Genomic DNA, 17,680 nt, shown 5'->3' with positions numbered 1-17,680 from the left:
GTCCTGACCCGCATAACACTGGCATAAGTATTCAGACACTAACATTTCCCTGTAGGCAACCTACAGAAGCTTTTTCCACACGTAGCCATACGAGACTAATTAAAATGAAACCGGCAAGATAATCACGAGGTTAGCAGACAAAAATAGAGAGAGATAAAAATACGAGAATTCACTTGCTCCCAACCAGCAAGAAAGCTATCATAGGAAGACTAAGCATATATACTGTTAAATAGGCCAAACAAAAGGCAATCGTCCCGATAAGACGCTAAACTAAGAGGCACAAATTAACCAGATTTATTCCAACAAAAGGCTTTTTCTAAATATTCAGAATTCAGTATCAAACCTCCCTTTCACACACAATCGTATTCCTTAAATCACTTTTTCTTGCTTTGCTATGTGATTCCATCAACAAAGATGTTAGAACAGCAGCTGCTTTGAAGATTATGAAGATGGCAATTTCCCTTCTCCCATGTACTAAATTCAGAAACGTTCTTCATAAAAATTATATCGGGGTGGGTGTATGCCCCCCCCCCCACAGTGCTGCTTGATAGCGACAATATATCCCAGCAAGGAAGTTTGCTAGGTTATTTTCTAGATAGCTTCTCTGTGCACACGATCATTAAAATGATGGATTTGGGAGACTGTACACAGAGCCAGTACAACGCTAAATTCCTAATCTCAAAACGAGCAAACTAGCGCATCTGAGGCACGCAGCTCTGCTGCTGCTGCGGGGGGGGGGGGGGAGAAACCTTTGAAAGCTGTTTAAAGCAGCACTGCAGTAAACCATAATAGTACCGGCTTTGTGTAGTTTTCCATTAGATGCACTCCCAGCAAAGTCATCGCCACAGCGAGGGAAGACAAAACAAATACAAAAGAGATATACAATAAGGAACAACCAAGTAAATTGCTGTCCTCCTCTTTAACAACCCATTTGGGTTTAGGCACACCAATACGAACATTAAATCCATTCTTCCAAATTTATTAGGTATCTGTAACCACTAACTCATCGGGCAATCGCTGTTGGTTTAGATACGTTTGTGAACTTCATTGTGAGCCATTACCTGGAAAGGGTTTTTTGTTTTGATTTTTACATTACTACTTGTACGTAAGATTTCACTACAAATCCCACCCCTCTTGTCAAGGTCAAACTCTAAGGAGAAAAACTGACTATTTGTTTGAAAATCTAGACAGCCATGTATCTACTACCGGTCTAATATGCGGCGCCTCTTGATCCTCCCCCCTCCGGTGTATGTATTTGTTCCAGTCTAAAGTAACATCCCCGTAACAATAATACTTCGTTTGCATGCAGTAACCCACGTAACCAAGGCAGAATTGCTAAGAACAGTTACCTTTTGAGTACTCTGTATTTAAAGATCAATAAAGGGAAGGGACAGTGTGTCTATTTCCTTCTTTCAGGTTTGGTAATATGACAAATAGAGATTGCTCTGGCAAGAGCACTTTGACAACTGTAAGCTCAAGGCGCATGTACACCCACGGAATTGTGGGCATTGAAGTCTTTTCTTAAGCAGAGGCAGGCTGGGAAACCAGTGTTTAACGCACAAATACAGCCTAAACAAGAGGCAGCGACTGCAGCTAAAGATACATGGAGCTAAAAGCAAATCGCAAACTCTTCAGGAAGAGAAACTAGTCTAACAGCTTTGGAAGTAAGCGCTGTTATGGGTCTGTTTGATCTTAGTTTACCGGTGAATTAAATCACTACAGGTTTTTAGTTTTTGCTTTTTTACTATTTTACTCACATAAATCAAACAGAATAGTCATGGAAAACAACTAATGATGATGCCAGTCCTGAAATAGCGAATGGGATTCCTTTCATTTAAAAGGGTGGGCATACCCATTTGATTGCTTTGGGGAATAAGGCTCAAAGAACAATCTAACACCAAACTGTGTAAACAGCACTAGCCAGCAGTATGCCCCTGGGGAATCTTATAAGCAAAGCATATCTGCTTCCTAGCGTCCACCTTCTAATATGAACAAAGATATTTGTATCTGCATGTAAGCTTGATTTTTAAAAATCTGTCTTGGTTTACAATTATTTAGACCCGTTTTCCATCAAGGCAAGTTTAGATTTGTGGAGTCACAAAAATGGAGACAGTTCAGATAAGCAATGAGAGCTGGAAAATCTATAGACAACACAGGGGGTTTCTGCATACATGGTGGTATGCAGATCCACATGACTTCATAAATTAACCAAAAGAAAAAGAGGCAAACCTCAAAATATAGCTTTATTAGGGCCTCAATATGCTCCTGCATCTTGAGGGCAACTGAGTCAGTTAAAAGGCAGAGGGAGCAGAAGGAGAAATTGCCTGCTCTAGCTTGCCTAAGAGCTCAGAGAAGGGGTAGCCAAACTGTGATTTGGGAGCCACATGTGGTTCTTGAAGGCCCCACTGCCCCATCAGCCAGCTTGGAGAAGGCATTTGTCTCTTAAAATCACTTCTGCTGGCTGGCAGCTTGGAGACTGCATTTAAAGTCAAAGTTGCTTTCTTTCCACCTCTCTCTTCCCCCTCCCCATCTCTCAAATATCTGGCGTCCATATCTTGCGGCTCTCAAATATCTGGCGTCCATATCTTGTGGCTCTCAAACATCTGACGTTTACTCTATGTAGCTCTTACATTAAGCAAGTTTGGCCATCACTGGTTTGGAGAATCCAGGAAGGGAAAAATCTGGAAGGTGGGGTGAGATTTTCAAATTGTTCTCCCTTCCTATGATTCCTCTTAGGGACCAAGCTTGTTTTAGTCTCTCAGGGACCAAGCTTGTTTTAGGTGCGGGTTATGTCATTAAAGGTTTGATATGGTATGGTAGTCTTGTTCTTAGTTGTAGGAAACATGTTCCACATATATTTGGTCACAGAATGTTAGCGTTAAGATGCTAAAACCACCCATTTATTAAAATATTTAATAGCATCTATCAAAATGCTTCAGAAAGCATCTTGGCAAAGATGAAATCAGGTAACACAACATAGTAAAAACTTAAAAAAAAATAAAATAAGCTTTGCTTTTAAAAATGCCACATGAGGGTCAAAGTTCCTTTTCTGCCCCCTAAGGACTCCTCTACTACCACCCACAGACCAAACGTTATTAACTCAGTATGACTAACCAGTCTTTACTACAATAGATAGATGTATCAATTTCAAAATGGAACAGCAAGCCAAATATTCAACTTCACTTCTGCAGAGATTTTTAATAGGTTTCTTGTTCTTTAGAGAACAATTGTTTTCCACCATTTTCTCCTTTATTTGGTACCTAACATACTGTGGAGCTCTGTGTATTTTTCCTTAAGTAACACAAAGTGCACAGTTCTTTGTTAAAAATATGCATGGAGTTATTATGTAAACAACAAAGTTAGGGCTTCACTATCGCAGATCTCCATCATGAGTTCTGATAACACTCCAACAGCCTAACCTAGATGTGTTTATTCAGATACAAGTTCCTTTGAGTTCAGTAGGGCTTTCTTTCAAGTAAACATATACAGGACTGTGGCCTGTTTTCCCAGAGGATGTAAGGCCAGAGACTGGACTATGAGAAAAGAAAATGTAAATGATGTATACATTAGCAGTGATTAAATACCAACATAAAGTCAACTAAAAGGAAATACATTCAACCATATAATTATGATAAAAAAAGATTTCATAAAAAGGACACAGGTATCTGGGTCAGTATATACTAGGCATGAGGAAGTGATCACAGGTAAGTTAGACAGGTCCCAAATACCAAATGAATAGTCTGCATACATTTCTAATTATGGGGATGGTATGGTATAAAATGGAGATGTGTGAAGTGTTTAGTATACATATTATTAAAAATTTAATTGGTTGATCAAAGCAATAAAATGGGAGTGTGTGAAGTATCTACCATACACATTATTAAAAACTTAATTAGCTGATTAAAGCAATATTGTGTGAAGGGTTTTGTAGTACAGAATATAGTTGTGTATTTAGAACCTACATGGATCTTGTAATTTCTGAAAACATCAGTATTTGTTGAAAAGAAAATGAAGTAGCAAACAGCTTTTCTTACTTATACCTCCCCTGATCCTTTCGTCCATCCTCCTCCCCTACTTGACCCAGCAAACAAGACATCATTTCACCTGTTACAAATGGACAAGGCTGCTCCAGGCAGCAAGACCAGCAAACATTGCATTGCCTCAACATTCTCACTTTACATAGAGCATCCAAGGAGGTAGGAGGAAATGTGAGAAAATTCTCGGTTTGCATGCCCCACCTCTTTCAGGTTGAAGTGCCTGAGTGATTATGCCTTGCCCAAACACACCCCTAAAGCCTGGAGCTGGCTCTGCAGGAAAAGGACAACTAAAAGACAGGAGGAACAAAGAGGATCAGCCATGGCTACCCTCTTTCTTACTTAGTTGTCCTTAGTATTAAAGATCTACATGAAATCTCTGTGTGGCATCCCTGAATATAATATGCAAAGAACATAGTTAATGAAAAAACAAAAAAGAAAGCTTTGAATATTGCAAATCACCACATGTATTAGAATTAATAGCATTCTATTACAGCATGTTTTTACCACTCCTGGGATTCTAAGAGCTATTATATTTACAACAAGGAAGTTAATTCCACAAGAGTTCTAATACTTGCCAGTTCACTAAAAGTGCTATACAACTTCTAACTGCTAGTAGTGCTTTTGCTGTTACGGTTTTGGCAATTTCCCAATACTTTTAACAGCAATGGAAAAACCAATATAAATTATTTTACAAAAAAATGGGTGGGATAACTTTTGCTCATCAATGACAAATGGCTGAAGTTTAGATTGCTATGATGTAATTTTAAACACTTTTTTATAAATAGAAGATGAGTGCTGTACTTTTTGTTGAGTTCACTAGCTACATATGCTGCTTTAATGGGCACTAAAAGCTAGAAGATGCTTACTTAACTTAGCACTGATAGTCACGACTAAGTAATGGGCAAACCTCTCCTGCTTGAGTGGGGCTTAGAGTGAAATAGTCAACTAACAAAATATTTCTTGAATAGTCTATACCCTGCCTTTCTCCCCAAAGGGGACTGAAAAGAGGCTTACAGTAATGTTCTCCCCTCCTCCAGTTTATCCTCATAACAACCCTGTGAGGTAGGCTAAAATCTCAACTGCTGGTATGCACCCTTCACAGGAGAAAACTAATCCTTGAAGAGGCTGTCCACAGTCCCCTGGAACATTGCTTGGGAAACTGGAGGTATGACACACCTCTACAATCAAATCCCAGCTTCAACAAAGCCACATCTCCCAAGGAGAGCCAGTTTGGTGTAGTGGTTAAGAGCAGCAGATTCTGATCTGCAGAACTGGGTTCGATTCCCCACTCCACTTGAAGCCAGCTGGGTGACCTTGGGTCAGTCACAGTTCTTTCAGCCTCCTTCCCAATAAACCTAGCTCATCACAAAAGCAACTACCCCCTGCCATATGATAATTAATTCCCAAGAGTAAAGAGGAGTGGGGGGAAAAGAGGGATAGAGTCTCAAGGCCATCTGAGTGCGAGCGCATTCACCCACAGTCGCTCCTTAAAGCACCCCAGCTTGTTGCCTTTGGATTTGGCATTTTTTAAAGGTCAGGTATGTCACCATTATATTGTATGCGGCTGAAACACTCTTTAAGTTAGCAGTGTTAAGAATTCACAGCCTTCAGAAAAATCCCACCATGCCTTTCCCCCCAAAAGGATATTTTCCCATGGACGTGAAAGATGGAAAGCGGACTCTCTTAAGGGGGGGGGGGGGGAGAGAAAGGTTGACTCATTGGAAGAAGGGTAAGGTTCCTGTAAGAGTTGGGAACAGAGGGGAAAAGGGGACCAGATGAAACCCCACCCCCTCCTTTGCTAACTGGAATATAGAGAAACAATAGAATATGGAAGTGGGGCGGTAGTACCATCACACACCATTCTAGGACATTCTCCTTCCCCAGTAATGAAAGGGCGGGGAGGGGGGGGTAACGAAGAAAATGGGGTGACAACAGATCCCCACAGACGTTGCCAGGGCCAAGGTGCTGACCTTTCCCGCAGCGAACGTAGCCATCTCGCCGCGTCCCCAGCCGAAGACAAAACCCCACCCGGCCCGCGCTTACATACAGCAGCGGGTAAGGCAGCAACTGTAAGGCGGGCACCGTTAGAAGAAGGAAGGGATGGGGGGGGGGCTTTAAATCCCCTCAGGGATAGAAAGGGAAAGGAACTACATCTCCCATGGTGCCTTGGGTGCTCTCCGCAGTCTCTCGGTTTGGAGCGGGTGAGAAGGGAATCCTGGCGTAGCGGCGGGTTCCTCTGTGAGGTAAGAGTGCCGCGCGTGCGCAGAGGCTTGCTCCTCCCCTGTCACAGGCCGCGGCCTGGTTCTCTCCCCTCCCCCCCTCCCCTTTCTTTTGCTCCGCAGGTAGGCCTAGCTGGCCCTGGTCGGTGGCCCTTGTTCGCTCCGTGTCGTTGTTTTGTCTCCCTGAACGAAGCAATTTCTCTTGTCACGTTCTCCTTCTGGCAGGCTCTGGGCCTTGCTTACCAGGCCGGCTCCTGGCGCCCGTTGTAGCCAAGCCCCCGGGCTCCCCGCACCCGGAGAGGATGTCTGATCAGACGGGCTTGGTGATGCCACAGACCTTGGACAGGTAAGGGAAAAGAGCAGGAGAAAGTGAAACGCGGGCTGGGGGAAGGTGGTGGTGTGTCAGGGCGACTCGTCGTTTGGGTGAGTAAAAGCGGAGGGGGCGCGTTTTCCCGCATTGCTTACGGGATGGCCTTTGAGTGAGGTGTCCGTCCCTCGGAATACCACAGGTGGTATCAAAAGTAACTGTCGGGATTGGGACGTCTCCAAAGGGGGAAAGGAGGGAATGAGAAGAAACGGGAATCGGAAGGAAACAAAAGGCTTGAGGGTTAAGGAGTTGGCTCTGGGTCGCTTGCACGGTTATACTGGAAGTGTTGGGCTCCCGAATTGGGCCCGCTGTAAGTAGGTGGGTCAACAACAACGTCCCACCCATTTGAAATCGCTTCCCTGTTCTCATAAGATTACGAGGCGTTCGGAGGTTGTGTTTCGTGTGATAAAAAGTAAATAGTATACAGTTGTTCGCAGTTCTTAAGTGCGTCGTTAAGGGGGGGGGGAGAGTAAGCGGAACTGGAATGCTACTAAAATGCCTGAGGAGTCGTATAGTGTTTGTATTTTTCCTTTTGCTTTTTACGACTGATCTTCAGCAGTGATGACTACTAAGCAGGCTTCGGGCCCTCTTTTTCAAAAAGTGTTCCCTCGGTTCAGCAGCACAAAAAGTTTTGAAGTTCTGGGTTGCTGCTTAGGGAACAGAATGTACAGAAGAAAAATAAAGTTTAGGTTAGTAATGTATAAACTGAAGTAGGAATAAGATCCACGGAGAACAAAGAGCAGAAGCTGCTTTTGGTTATCTGGTTGTTAGACAACCTGAGAAAGGATTATTGTTGTTTTAGGATGGGAGCCTGGGTGACAGTCTGCTTAGAAAAAGACAGGGAGACATGAGTTCAAATCCCACTCTGTCATGCACTGAATCCTGTATAAATAGGTAACCTCCCTCCAACCTTGAGTTTACCACTCTAACCTACTACAGAAGATTGTTTTAAGAATAACATGGGGAGAGGATAACTGTAAATTGTTTTTTTAAATGGAAATTGTTCCGCAAGCCATGTGTTTGAACATATGACCATCATTATGCAAGTAATTAAAGAAACTGCTCCTCTATTCCAGAAATTCCTCTCCAGTTATCAGTTATGTCTTCAGAATGAATAGTATCTTGTGTTACTGGGGGTGGGGGGTGGGTTGTTCATATAGATTGCTTGAAGAGTTATAGCTAACAAACCCAAAGGAAAGCATGCACAACACCCTTCAGTAAAACAGAAGCTCTATATCACCATGCTTAATTTTAGTTATTCTGGCTATTGTTCATTTGAGGTACACCTTTCTTCTTGAGACTCAAGGCGGATTACAAAATTATAGAACATACTGTAAAAACCAGTATAATACATTGCACAACATAATCAAACTGAACCACATACGGTAATTAAAGAACAATGTAATATAAACAATATGATATATCCAGTTGTTTGGATTTCACAAATTACACAGTCCAGTAACCAATTAAGATAAAATGAGATAAAGATGGTATTCTATATCAGTAAACAATGCAATGTGATGGTGGAGGAAAAAAGAAACCTGAAAAAATGAAAAGCATATCTACTGTACCTAGATATTTGCCTGTTTGGGGCAGGAAACCTCTTTGTGGATGGACCCTCTCACCCACTCTTGATTTTAGACCACTGGGAAATAAGTGGGAGCTGGAAATGGCAATGCATTGACATTACGTCCTGATAAAAACCCAGATGTTGTATCAATGCATCAGGTGACATTCTGGCATTGAAATCCAGAGCATCACCTAACATCCTGATGTCATATCAGGGTTTTTATATCAGTGAAAGCAATCGTTAATTCATTTTAAAAAAAAGAACAGCAAAGGTAAAAACTCAAAATCCAGTAACTAAATATAATTTTTATACTGCAGCGATGTTGATGCATTGTTTTTCTTCTGTCATTTTATTCTTCTCACCTTTATGGCTATATGTGTGACTTACCAGCAGCAGATGGGGTAGTGAGCTATTAGCATCCTGACAGCTCCTATCTCCATATTCCCCTTCAGCTAGCTATCCTTCTGTCCATTGACAGAGAGCAATCACAATAATTGAAACATTGGAGTGAATTCTAGTGTGGAGGGTGTTTCCTCACATCTTGTCCCCATTTGGAAACAGAAACGCACAATTTAGCAGAATGGCACGTTATGCTTAACAGAAACTTAAACTCAAAAAACCCAAAGAAACTACTAGCATAAGCATAGCCACTCTTCAGAGACCCCATAAAATAGCATGCAAACAACCACATACATATCAGTCCAAAAGTGTCTCTTATCTGGCAATCCAGTATCTGAGACAAGTCTTTATTACTAGTGAGTGTCCTTTCTGGACAGTACAGTAGCAGTGCCATTATTCTTCCCAGAAATGCATTCAGTTCTAAACTTCTATATTTTCCAATGGCAACATTGCAGTTAGATACTTCAAGTCCTTGCTCTGCCTGTGACGTTCCCATGGGTGTCAGGCTATGGATTGGCAACCCTAATCGCACCCACTGACTTGATGGAAATTTTTAATGGATTTTTTTTTTAAAGGAAGCTTTTGCATCCTCACTATTTTAGGTTAGAGTACAAAAGACGTTATGGCTAAGTGTTAAAAGACCTAGCAACATGTTGATTGTTTTCAAGTCATACTAAGTCTAAAACTATTGGAAATACCTTTCAAAAAAGAAAATTAAAGATGTATCCTGCCTTAACAGCTAAAGTAAGTATCTGCAGCAGCTTACAACATTCGAAAATCACAGAACCTCAAAACATCCAAACACAAAAGCAAAGCTTAAAATGAGATAGCAGCAGTTCATTGAAAGTAAACAGGCAATGACTAGGTAAATAAAATAGTTTCACTTAGTAACTGAAAGATGTTAGTGAAGGCCTCCTTAGTAATGCTGTCCACAAACAGGAAGATAGGACAGGCAAAGCCTTTTCTCTGCAAAACACCTACCACATCTCAGTAGGTGAAAGTAGCTGGAGCAGGGCTCCTGAAGATGGTCTTGGCAAATAGGTAGATTCATACAGAGGAGATGGTACTTCACGTATTTTGATCTCGGGCACTTCAGACCTTTCTAGCTCAAAACTATTATTTTTATTTTATTTGGTTAATTTATATTCCACCCTTTCCCATACGGGCTCAGGGTGGATCACAGTCATGGTAAAGCAGTTAAAATACAACAAGTTAATAATGTATGAATAAAACATAACTCAGAAACTCAGAAAAAACTAGTGCTTTGAATTGCATGCAGAAATGAACTGGAGGTTAGAGAAGATCATTTAACATCAGTGAAATATGATCAGCCCAAACAACATTGGTCAACGGTTGGGTAGCTGTGTCAGTTGCAGCCCACAATAGAGAACATTAATGCTCTAATCTAGTATAAGTTTTAACTGTGGAACAACTGGATAAATGAGATTTTGGAAGTAAAGTAAGTAGTATTTACTGATTACATTTAGAAAGAAGAGACTAACAGTGCAATCCTATGCTTTTTTTCCAGTTTAAGCCCATAGAAATCAATTGGTTTGGACTGAAGTAGCTTTATATAGAATTATGCTTAATGCTAACATTCAAGGTATGTTTTCTGTTTTAGCCATTTGAACTCATGATTTTACTACTTCTAGCTATTGCATAGTATTCTGCACATGTTAAAGTACTTCATTGTTCATACAATAACTCTGTGAGGTCAGTATTTCTAGCGAAACACTAATTTCTTAGATGTGTTTCTTCTTTAATAATTTTTCTCTATTTGTCATCATAGATTTAAGAAGCTCCTCTAACTGTCAGAAACTAATATACACAGCCTGTATACTAATTTGTACTTCCTGTGTAACCCCAGAACTTATGCAACAGGAGCTGTCCCAATAAACCTGTGGATTTCCAAGTTTTCTTTTTAAATGCTAATCCTTGCTGATTGGAGGTAGCCTGTGGGTTACACTGAATTCAGAATTATTGTTGGTGAAGCATTAACTCAGCTGTAAAAATAATTTCTTCTATCTTCACTCACCCCAAAGGATAGCGTCTAGCCTTGACCCAGCTGATCTGACTATGTGGATCCATGTCATGGTAACTTGAAGCTAGACTGTTCTAACACATACACTTCATGGGTCTGCCCTTGAAAACAATTCAGAAACTCCAGCTGGTGCAGAGTGCCACAGCTTATTTCCTACCAAGAGCAAGGCAGAGTATACATTTTACACCTTGTTTGCACTCACTCCACTGGTTACTGATTAGTTTCTGGGTTCAATTCAAGCTGGTTGTTACTACCTACAAAGTTGTATCATGACCCTAAGACTGACTTATTTACAGGACCACTTCTGTGACAACTTCATTCATCTGAGCAAAGCCTGCTGAGGTTGTCACCCAAGTTACCCCAACCTAAGCATTCTGTGTTGTGGCCCCAACTGGTGGAATGACTGGTCTGACAATGTCAGGAATACTCCCACACTGTTGTCATTTCACATAATTTGTAAAAACAGAAATGTACAGGAAGGCATTTTTATAAAGATAATAAGACCTGATAAAATGAAATTGTGCAGGTTGGCACATGCTAAAAAGTAATAGTGATGAAATTGTAGTCATAAAAATGTTAGGAAGTTCTTCTTCTTCCATCTCTATATTGTGTGGTTTATTGGACATATTACACTATTTTTTTTTCTAACTTCTCCCTCATTTTGAAATCCAGCTTGGGTCTTGTAACTTGTGAAATCCAGGCTGTTGTATCTATCACTGTTATTATTCCATTGCTCTTTAATTGCGTAACCCAGTTTTATTGCATTGTTCATTGTGCATATTGGTTTTTTGCATTTTTCTTATAACTCTGTAATCTGTCTTGAGTCTTAATAAGAAAGACATACAATAAAAACAGTAAATAAATAAATTTCACATTATAGCATATGAGTTATGGACAAAATGAGTCACGTTTCTGCAATGAATATACCTTTGAGAATAGAGCATACATGTATAGGAATTATTGTTATGCTGCAGCATATCTTAGAAATCTTCATACTATGCATTTTGAGGGAAAACTTTTCTTGCTCATTCCAAATGAAGTAATGTTTCATAGGAACTTTTTGAGTTCTCCCCAGATTTTAAAAATTTCCATTTGAAAAAAATAGAGAAAATGCTCATGGAGGGAAAAACACTTTCCCCCCAGCACCCCTCCTCTTCCTCAGGCATTCACATCTCTAGTAATATGCAAAGTAATACCTATAATGAGTTTTAACAAATTAAATGAAATGTTTCCACTGGGGAAATAAAATGTTGTACTTCAGGTTCTAGATGAATTTCCTTCCTCTAATCTTCAGGAGGAGTATTCGGTACAAAGGCTTTATATTGCTGGGTCTGTAATGGATCAGTAAGCTGTTCCTATTTAATGAACAGCCACGATTGTGTTAGGGATACAGCATTTAAAGGGAGATGCTTCCTCTTCTAAAGGGCAAATGATTCTAAATGTATTTCTTTGAAATAATACTTGGAAAATGACATATAACTATTTCATGATGAATTCTATAATGTGTTACGGGTATGGGTAATATGTAGCAGTACAAATGCCAGCTGACAGTTCCTACTTTCTGTTACACTTCTAGAGGCTTCTAGAGGAACATTGAACAATTTGGCATAGAATCATAGAATTGGAAGGGACCTCCATGGTTATCTAATCCAACCTCTGCATAATGCAGGAAATTGACAAATACCTCACACCCAGTTACCCTTGCTCAATGCCCAAAAGATGAAGCTTCCTACAATCTAAAATACCTTGATTCGCACCTTCTTAGGTCCGTAGTTTCTGTGGGTGAAGATGTGGTTATCTATATGCTGCTGAATGTTACAGGGTGTGATCTACAAAAATCTTGAAGCAGACTTAAAAAGTCAACAATAATTAGGTGATTCAAGCTTGCTGAAAATAGAAGACATTGTCCAACTGATTAGTTATAGAATGTAGTCTGATACTGAACACCTGCATGCACTAACACAGCTTATTTGCAAAGACTGTAGATTTACTAGTTATTAATAAATAGCATTTTGTAGGGAATTGAAGAAGTAAGACAATTACAAATTGTAATGCTGAGGTTTTGGAACTTTATTTTTCATTATAAAGGTGATATTTCCTTGGGTTAGGGGGAAACTAATATACACTTCTTGAAAGACTGATTTTGTAGACCACTCAAATGCTCAGTAATTTCAACTGATTGCAGTCCATATTTCATGAGCAGAAGTACTTATGGGCATGGCTCTTTCCAAGGCTTACCTTTTCCACAGCAGCCATCTGGGACCTTTGAAAACGTAGTGCCAGAGGTCAAGGGATTCTTGTGGACAGTAAGCCATTGGGCACAGGTGACTACAATCAGGAGGGGTAATTGGGCAATGTCACCCCACTGCACCTGTGTGCCAATGAGAAGCATGCTGGAGGGCATGCAGTAGAGAAATACCAGCTTTGCTCTTTGCAGCAGTGGAAAATGATCTTTTCTTGGGTTTTATCTTCTTTCCTCTTCCAAAGAACTTTGGCATACTACTTGTGAAAACAGAAAAAAAGAATAAAGGGTTCGGATTCTACTGATTTTATTGTGTTGCCTGCTATCCTGAGGGAATCTCCTCCAATGAAGTTCACTACACATGTATGCAAAAAACTGAGTAAAGCAAGGGATAAGATAGTGGCAACTTGTCAGCAGTCTGCTCTAGAAGTGAGATATCTTTTATCAAAATACTTTAGATAAAAGCTAAAAATCTGAAGTGAGCATCTTTGCATTTTCAAGACATTTCCAAGGCAACAGTCACCTCTCTGCATTTATTTATTGGATACATTTATATGCCACCTGTTGGTTACACACAAGGCAATCTACAGTTCGAAATATCACATACATTACAGTATAACACAAAAAAGGCCAAAAGCAAACCAATTTAGATATGATCACTTAGAAAAGAATTGGCATTTAAGGACAACTGCAGTGAAGTGGATAACTTTGCCAATGGAATACTCACATCCTTTGAGCTTCATGTTGAGTGTGAAAACACATTTGAGTAGTCTCACTGAGGTTCTGTGGCCTTGAGTATGTGATGCATTGTGATAGGGGGGTTTTCTTGGCCCAGACAAGGCAATACATTCTATAACCAGGAAAGTGTGATAATCGTTGAGAACAGTTACAAAGTATTTCAGTAGCATGTTGGTTTTCATTCTTGGAAACCTATTATACTTCCAATAAGGTCGAAAAGCAAGCTGTTATAAGAAGACTGGAATTTTAAAACTAATTGTTCAAGAATTAAGTCACAAATGTCAATATCTTGGGTGTTTTCACTGAGCACTCATATATCCTCTCTTCTGTTATGATACTATTGATGTGAGGATGAAAATAGAATAATGGGTGAAGGAGGCAGGGATCTAAGGATGAAGAATGAAGGAGTTTAGGAAAGGTGAGAAGTTGCATATGAAATGGGGTGATTTAGGTTTGAAGGAAGAATAAGAAATTGGGACAGGGATGAATAGATTTGAAAGAGTGAATGGATATAGAGAAGATGTACATGGCTGGGAGGTGGATCAACACTGAGTAGAGTGTGAATACTTCTGACATACTAGGTTGTGTCCTGTAGTGTCTGATATGTCAATTCAAGATACTGGTCATCACCTACAAAGCCCTTCATGGCCTTGGACCCTCATATCTGCAGGACTTTCTTTTTTATTATCTGTCATGACAGCTTTGCTCATTTGAGTGAGGCCTTCTGAAGGCACCACCCTGCAAAAAGGTAAGACCGACAGCTGCCTGTACACGTGCTTTCTCTGTTGTGAGTCCCGCTTTGTCAGTGATTTGCCGGAAAAGGTCAGGAAAGCCCCCCACATTTCTGTCATAATGCAAATTGTTAAAACAGAGTTGTTCAGGAATGCATTTGTATAAAAGCTATAAGATTATAGTATAGTGAGCACTTTTATAAAGGAACCAGGGTTGTTGTGTACAGTATTTTTTCTTATTGCTCTATTCTCTAATTTGGTAATTACTTTGGTAATTCCATTTTTGCAATGTTTATGACATAAGATATCTGATTCTTTTGTGAACCTCATGCTATTACGTTGTTTGTTGAATGTCTCATACTATTTGACTGCATTGTATAGCAATGTGTAATCTGCCTTGAGTCAGCGAGAAAGATGGACTATAAAAGATGAATAAATAAAACATCTGTCTTCATTGTTTGCTATTTTAAGTTGAACAAGCTGATGCTGCTTCATTTTTTTCTAAATGCCAAATGTGATCAGGGAGGCAGGTTTTTCTTGCCTCCCCGATCACAAAACCTTTTAACTTGTGTAAATGTGGAATTTCCTTTCAGTTTGACATTTCCAGTTGTAACCTAGGATTCCTTTCACTTTCCTCACTAATTCTTATTGGTGGTGATCTTGGGGGCATTTATGATTTTAGGTAGCTCCTTCTCCCAACTTGCAGTGGCTTCTGACAGCAAGCAAAGGAGTGTTGTATTGTGCCTCTTATCTCTCATGGAGGATAAGATCCCAGGTCCTAGGTTACTCCTATAGGCCCTTTAGAAAATGACACATAGCAAATTTAACACAAAGGTGTAATTAAATATACTTGTATAAACCTGCCCTGTCTGGAGAGCTCTTTACATTTTTTAAAAAATGTCTTGTTAAGAGCCTGTTGACCACTTCTGACCTTTCCTGGTTGAGCTCTTTGGCCACAACATGGGCCTACTCCCTAAGTGGCAGCTCCAGAATTATGAAACCTTCTACCCCAAGAAGGTACAGGGGACCAATATTATGTTTGCCTGTTATATATGAACTGGTAAAATTCATTTCAGTTTGTCTGAGGTGTGGACACGAAAGCTCACACCTTGAATAAAGCTTTGTTGGTCTTAAAGGTTCCACTGGACTCAAACATTCTACTGTCTGCCTTCTGTAAGAGATGTATGTTTATTCTTTTTGGGTTGGCATTTCATAAGGAGGATATTGTTGTGATGGAAGTTGTACAAACGTGTTTATTTTGTTGTCTGCTTCCAGTTCAGCAGCGTTTTTGTTGGCCACCTTCTGTGGCTGTGATTGGGAAAGATAGCATACAAATATTTAAATAAATAAATAGAGATCTGGAATTGTTTATTTGTGAGAGTCATGTGTTAATATAAAAAAAATTGGTTTAATGTGCTAGCATTCTTTGCTTCATTTCTTTGTGAGTCAGTACTTCAGTGTCTGTGACCAATAGCCTGTGTCCATCAAAGTGGTAGCTCTGGTCATTCACTGGTGCTTCATTTAAATGGACTTTCATTGTATTACTCCTTGGGTTGACTGTCTCCTGTGTTTCCTTCACTGATAAAAGGACCAGAAAGAGCTAGTTTGTTACAAGAATGTAGGATTTAGATGTTTTCTTTGAGCCAAATCAAATTTTATGTTTTCCTCATGCCCTCCCTGAAGTCCACCATGCGGACTTTTGAACAGACATGAGCTGTGAGTTCCATGCTCAGTTCCTAAGTTGTGGGGCCCTATTTGGATTGAGACTGTGGCCCACAGTGAGAAGGGACTTAAACCTTTTCCCTCCTGTGCCATTTTTCCAGCCTGAGGTAGCCACTGTTTTCCTTACAGGGGAAACTTACATATACTGATGGCTACATGTATTTTTTCCCAGTGAGTCAATGGCATTTGTTTCAGATCAGGAAAATGGTGTGTGGAGGAAGGCTTAGCACTGCTGAGTGCTATAATCCTGATCTGGATCACATCTTGTGTGCCTGGGAACTGACGTCCGAGTATGGAACATTTAGTGCATATCAGATTGAAAATCCTCATGGTGGACCTGGAGGATGTGAGGGAAATGTATAGTTAAGTCTGTGGAGCTTTTATTTATTTATTTATTTAGTCGCTTTATAGTCCGCCCTTCCACAAAAGGCTCAGGGTGGATTTCAGAGGGTCAAGGTCCAGCCAACATAGCTGAACTTCTTACTTTTCTCCATTTGACACTTGCATGGCCAGACTATTTTTAAACCATATATTGAACAAAGAGACTAATATAAGTTTTGGCACTTTCCTTGGTTTAATTCTAGCACTAGCCAGTATAGGAACATTTTTGTGTGGTTGGGTTAACTTTGTATTTTTTATAATGTTTACATTTCTGCTTTCTACTTTCTTAAATGCCATGGGGTTTTGTTGTTGTTGTTATTGTTTGTGTGTTTGTTTTGGTAAATTGTAGCTTCTATGGTAGCTTCTTTGGTAAATGGTAGCCTACCTGTATTGAGACCACAAAGGGTGTAACTTGATAACAGCCAGGTGCACCCTGTGGCCCGTGGAGCCAGCAAAGCATACTGGCAAATACTTCTGCCATTTTTGTATTTAATATTCAGCTGATGAGCTCTGGAGAAGTCAAAACTTTATTTGCTGTATTACGTTATTTTGGTTAACCTGTATTTTTGTTTGATGTCATAACGTCAATGCTTTAATAATCTCTGTTAGAGAGGGGCTCTTTGGCTGTCTATATAAAATGGTAGAATAGATTATCTGAAAGCCTCAGATATTCCAGTTGTCAGTTATATATTTTTAAAGAGTTTGGATCTTTGGTTGGGTCATTATGAGGGCCAAGCTGGACATTTTGAAATTTAAACTGGAACACATTTACCCAATACCTACTATAAGCTCTGTTTAAAAACTATCTAAAGGGATTTCTTAAGCCCCCAGTAGACTAACAAAAGATTTTATGCCCAGCAAAAGAAGGGAAGTGTAAGCTAATACCTCCAGTCACTATTGTGACCACACAGAGCATAATTGTTAGACTATCAGTTTTGCGATTACAAGAATTTTTAAAAACTTTATATATAAAAAGTAGAAATCAGAAAACAAGTCTTCCAAATAGTACTATTTGGAGTCTTTGTCTACATACATTCTGAGGGATATCTGTTACCCAAAGGCAGAATTATTTTAATATTTTTTTAAATAACTTTTTCCTCTACCTCCTGTTTTCCCTGAAAGGTTTTGGTGCAATCAGCAGGCAGTATGATAATGCAGTTGAAGAACAGTGGCTGATTAGCATCAGGGAATGACAAGGCACAAAGTTCTAGCCTGGTGCAATGTGATAAGGAA

The 17,680-nt window shown here is 39.8% G+C and overlaps 2 protein-coding genes across 8 annotated transcripts in view; one reads left to right on the top strand and one right to left on the bottom strand.

Moving 5' to 3' along the window:
• Positions 1-6,207, bottom strand: part of CPEB3 (cytoplasmic polyadenylation element binding protein 3) — a 106,455-nt gene extending 100,248 nt beyond the window's left edge. For 3 of the 7 annotated variants that reach the window (XM_060241348.1, XM_060241354.1, XM_060241355.1), the window contains exon 1: positions 65-88. Coding sequence is in view for 1 of the 7 variants with exons in the window: in XM_060241356.1 (XP_060097339.1) it covers positions 6,008-6,031 (24 nt within the window). In the remaining 6 variants the exon portion in view is untranslated. Of the gene's footprint in view, positions 1-64; positions 89-1,349; positions 1,511-6,007 lie in introns of those variants that run through there. The other 4 variants (XM_060241352.1, XM_060241356.1, XM_060241353.1 and 1 more) reach the window with 4 other exon arrangements.
• A 62-nt stretch (positions 6,208-6,269) lies between these two features.
• MARCHF5 (membrane associated ring-CH-type finger 5) overlaps positions 6,270-17,680 on the top strand; it is a 35,540-nt gene continuing 24,129 nt past the window's right edge. The window contains exon 1 of the mRNA XM_060241357.1: positions 6,270-6,602. Coding sequence (XP_060097340.1) covers positions 6,559-6,602 — 44 coding nt within the window. The 5' untranslated portion in view covers positions 6,270-6,558. The remainder of the gene's footprint in view (positions 6,603-17,680) is intronic.

The sequence above is a fragment of the Heteronotia binoei genome, chromosome 6 (genome assembly GCF_032191835.1).
Source record: "Heteronotia binoei isolate CCM8104 ecotype False Entrance Well chromosome 6, APGP_CSIRO_Hbin_v1, whole genome shotgun sequence".
Taxonomy (NCBI): Eukaryota; Metazoa; Chordata; class Lepidosauria; order Squamata; family Gekkonidae; genus Heteronotia; species Heteronotia binoei.
Note: the sequence above shows the minus strand (reverse complement) of the source record. Positions and strands in the feature narration are given on the sequence as shown.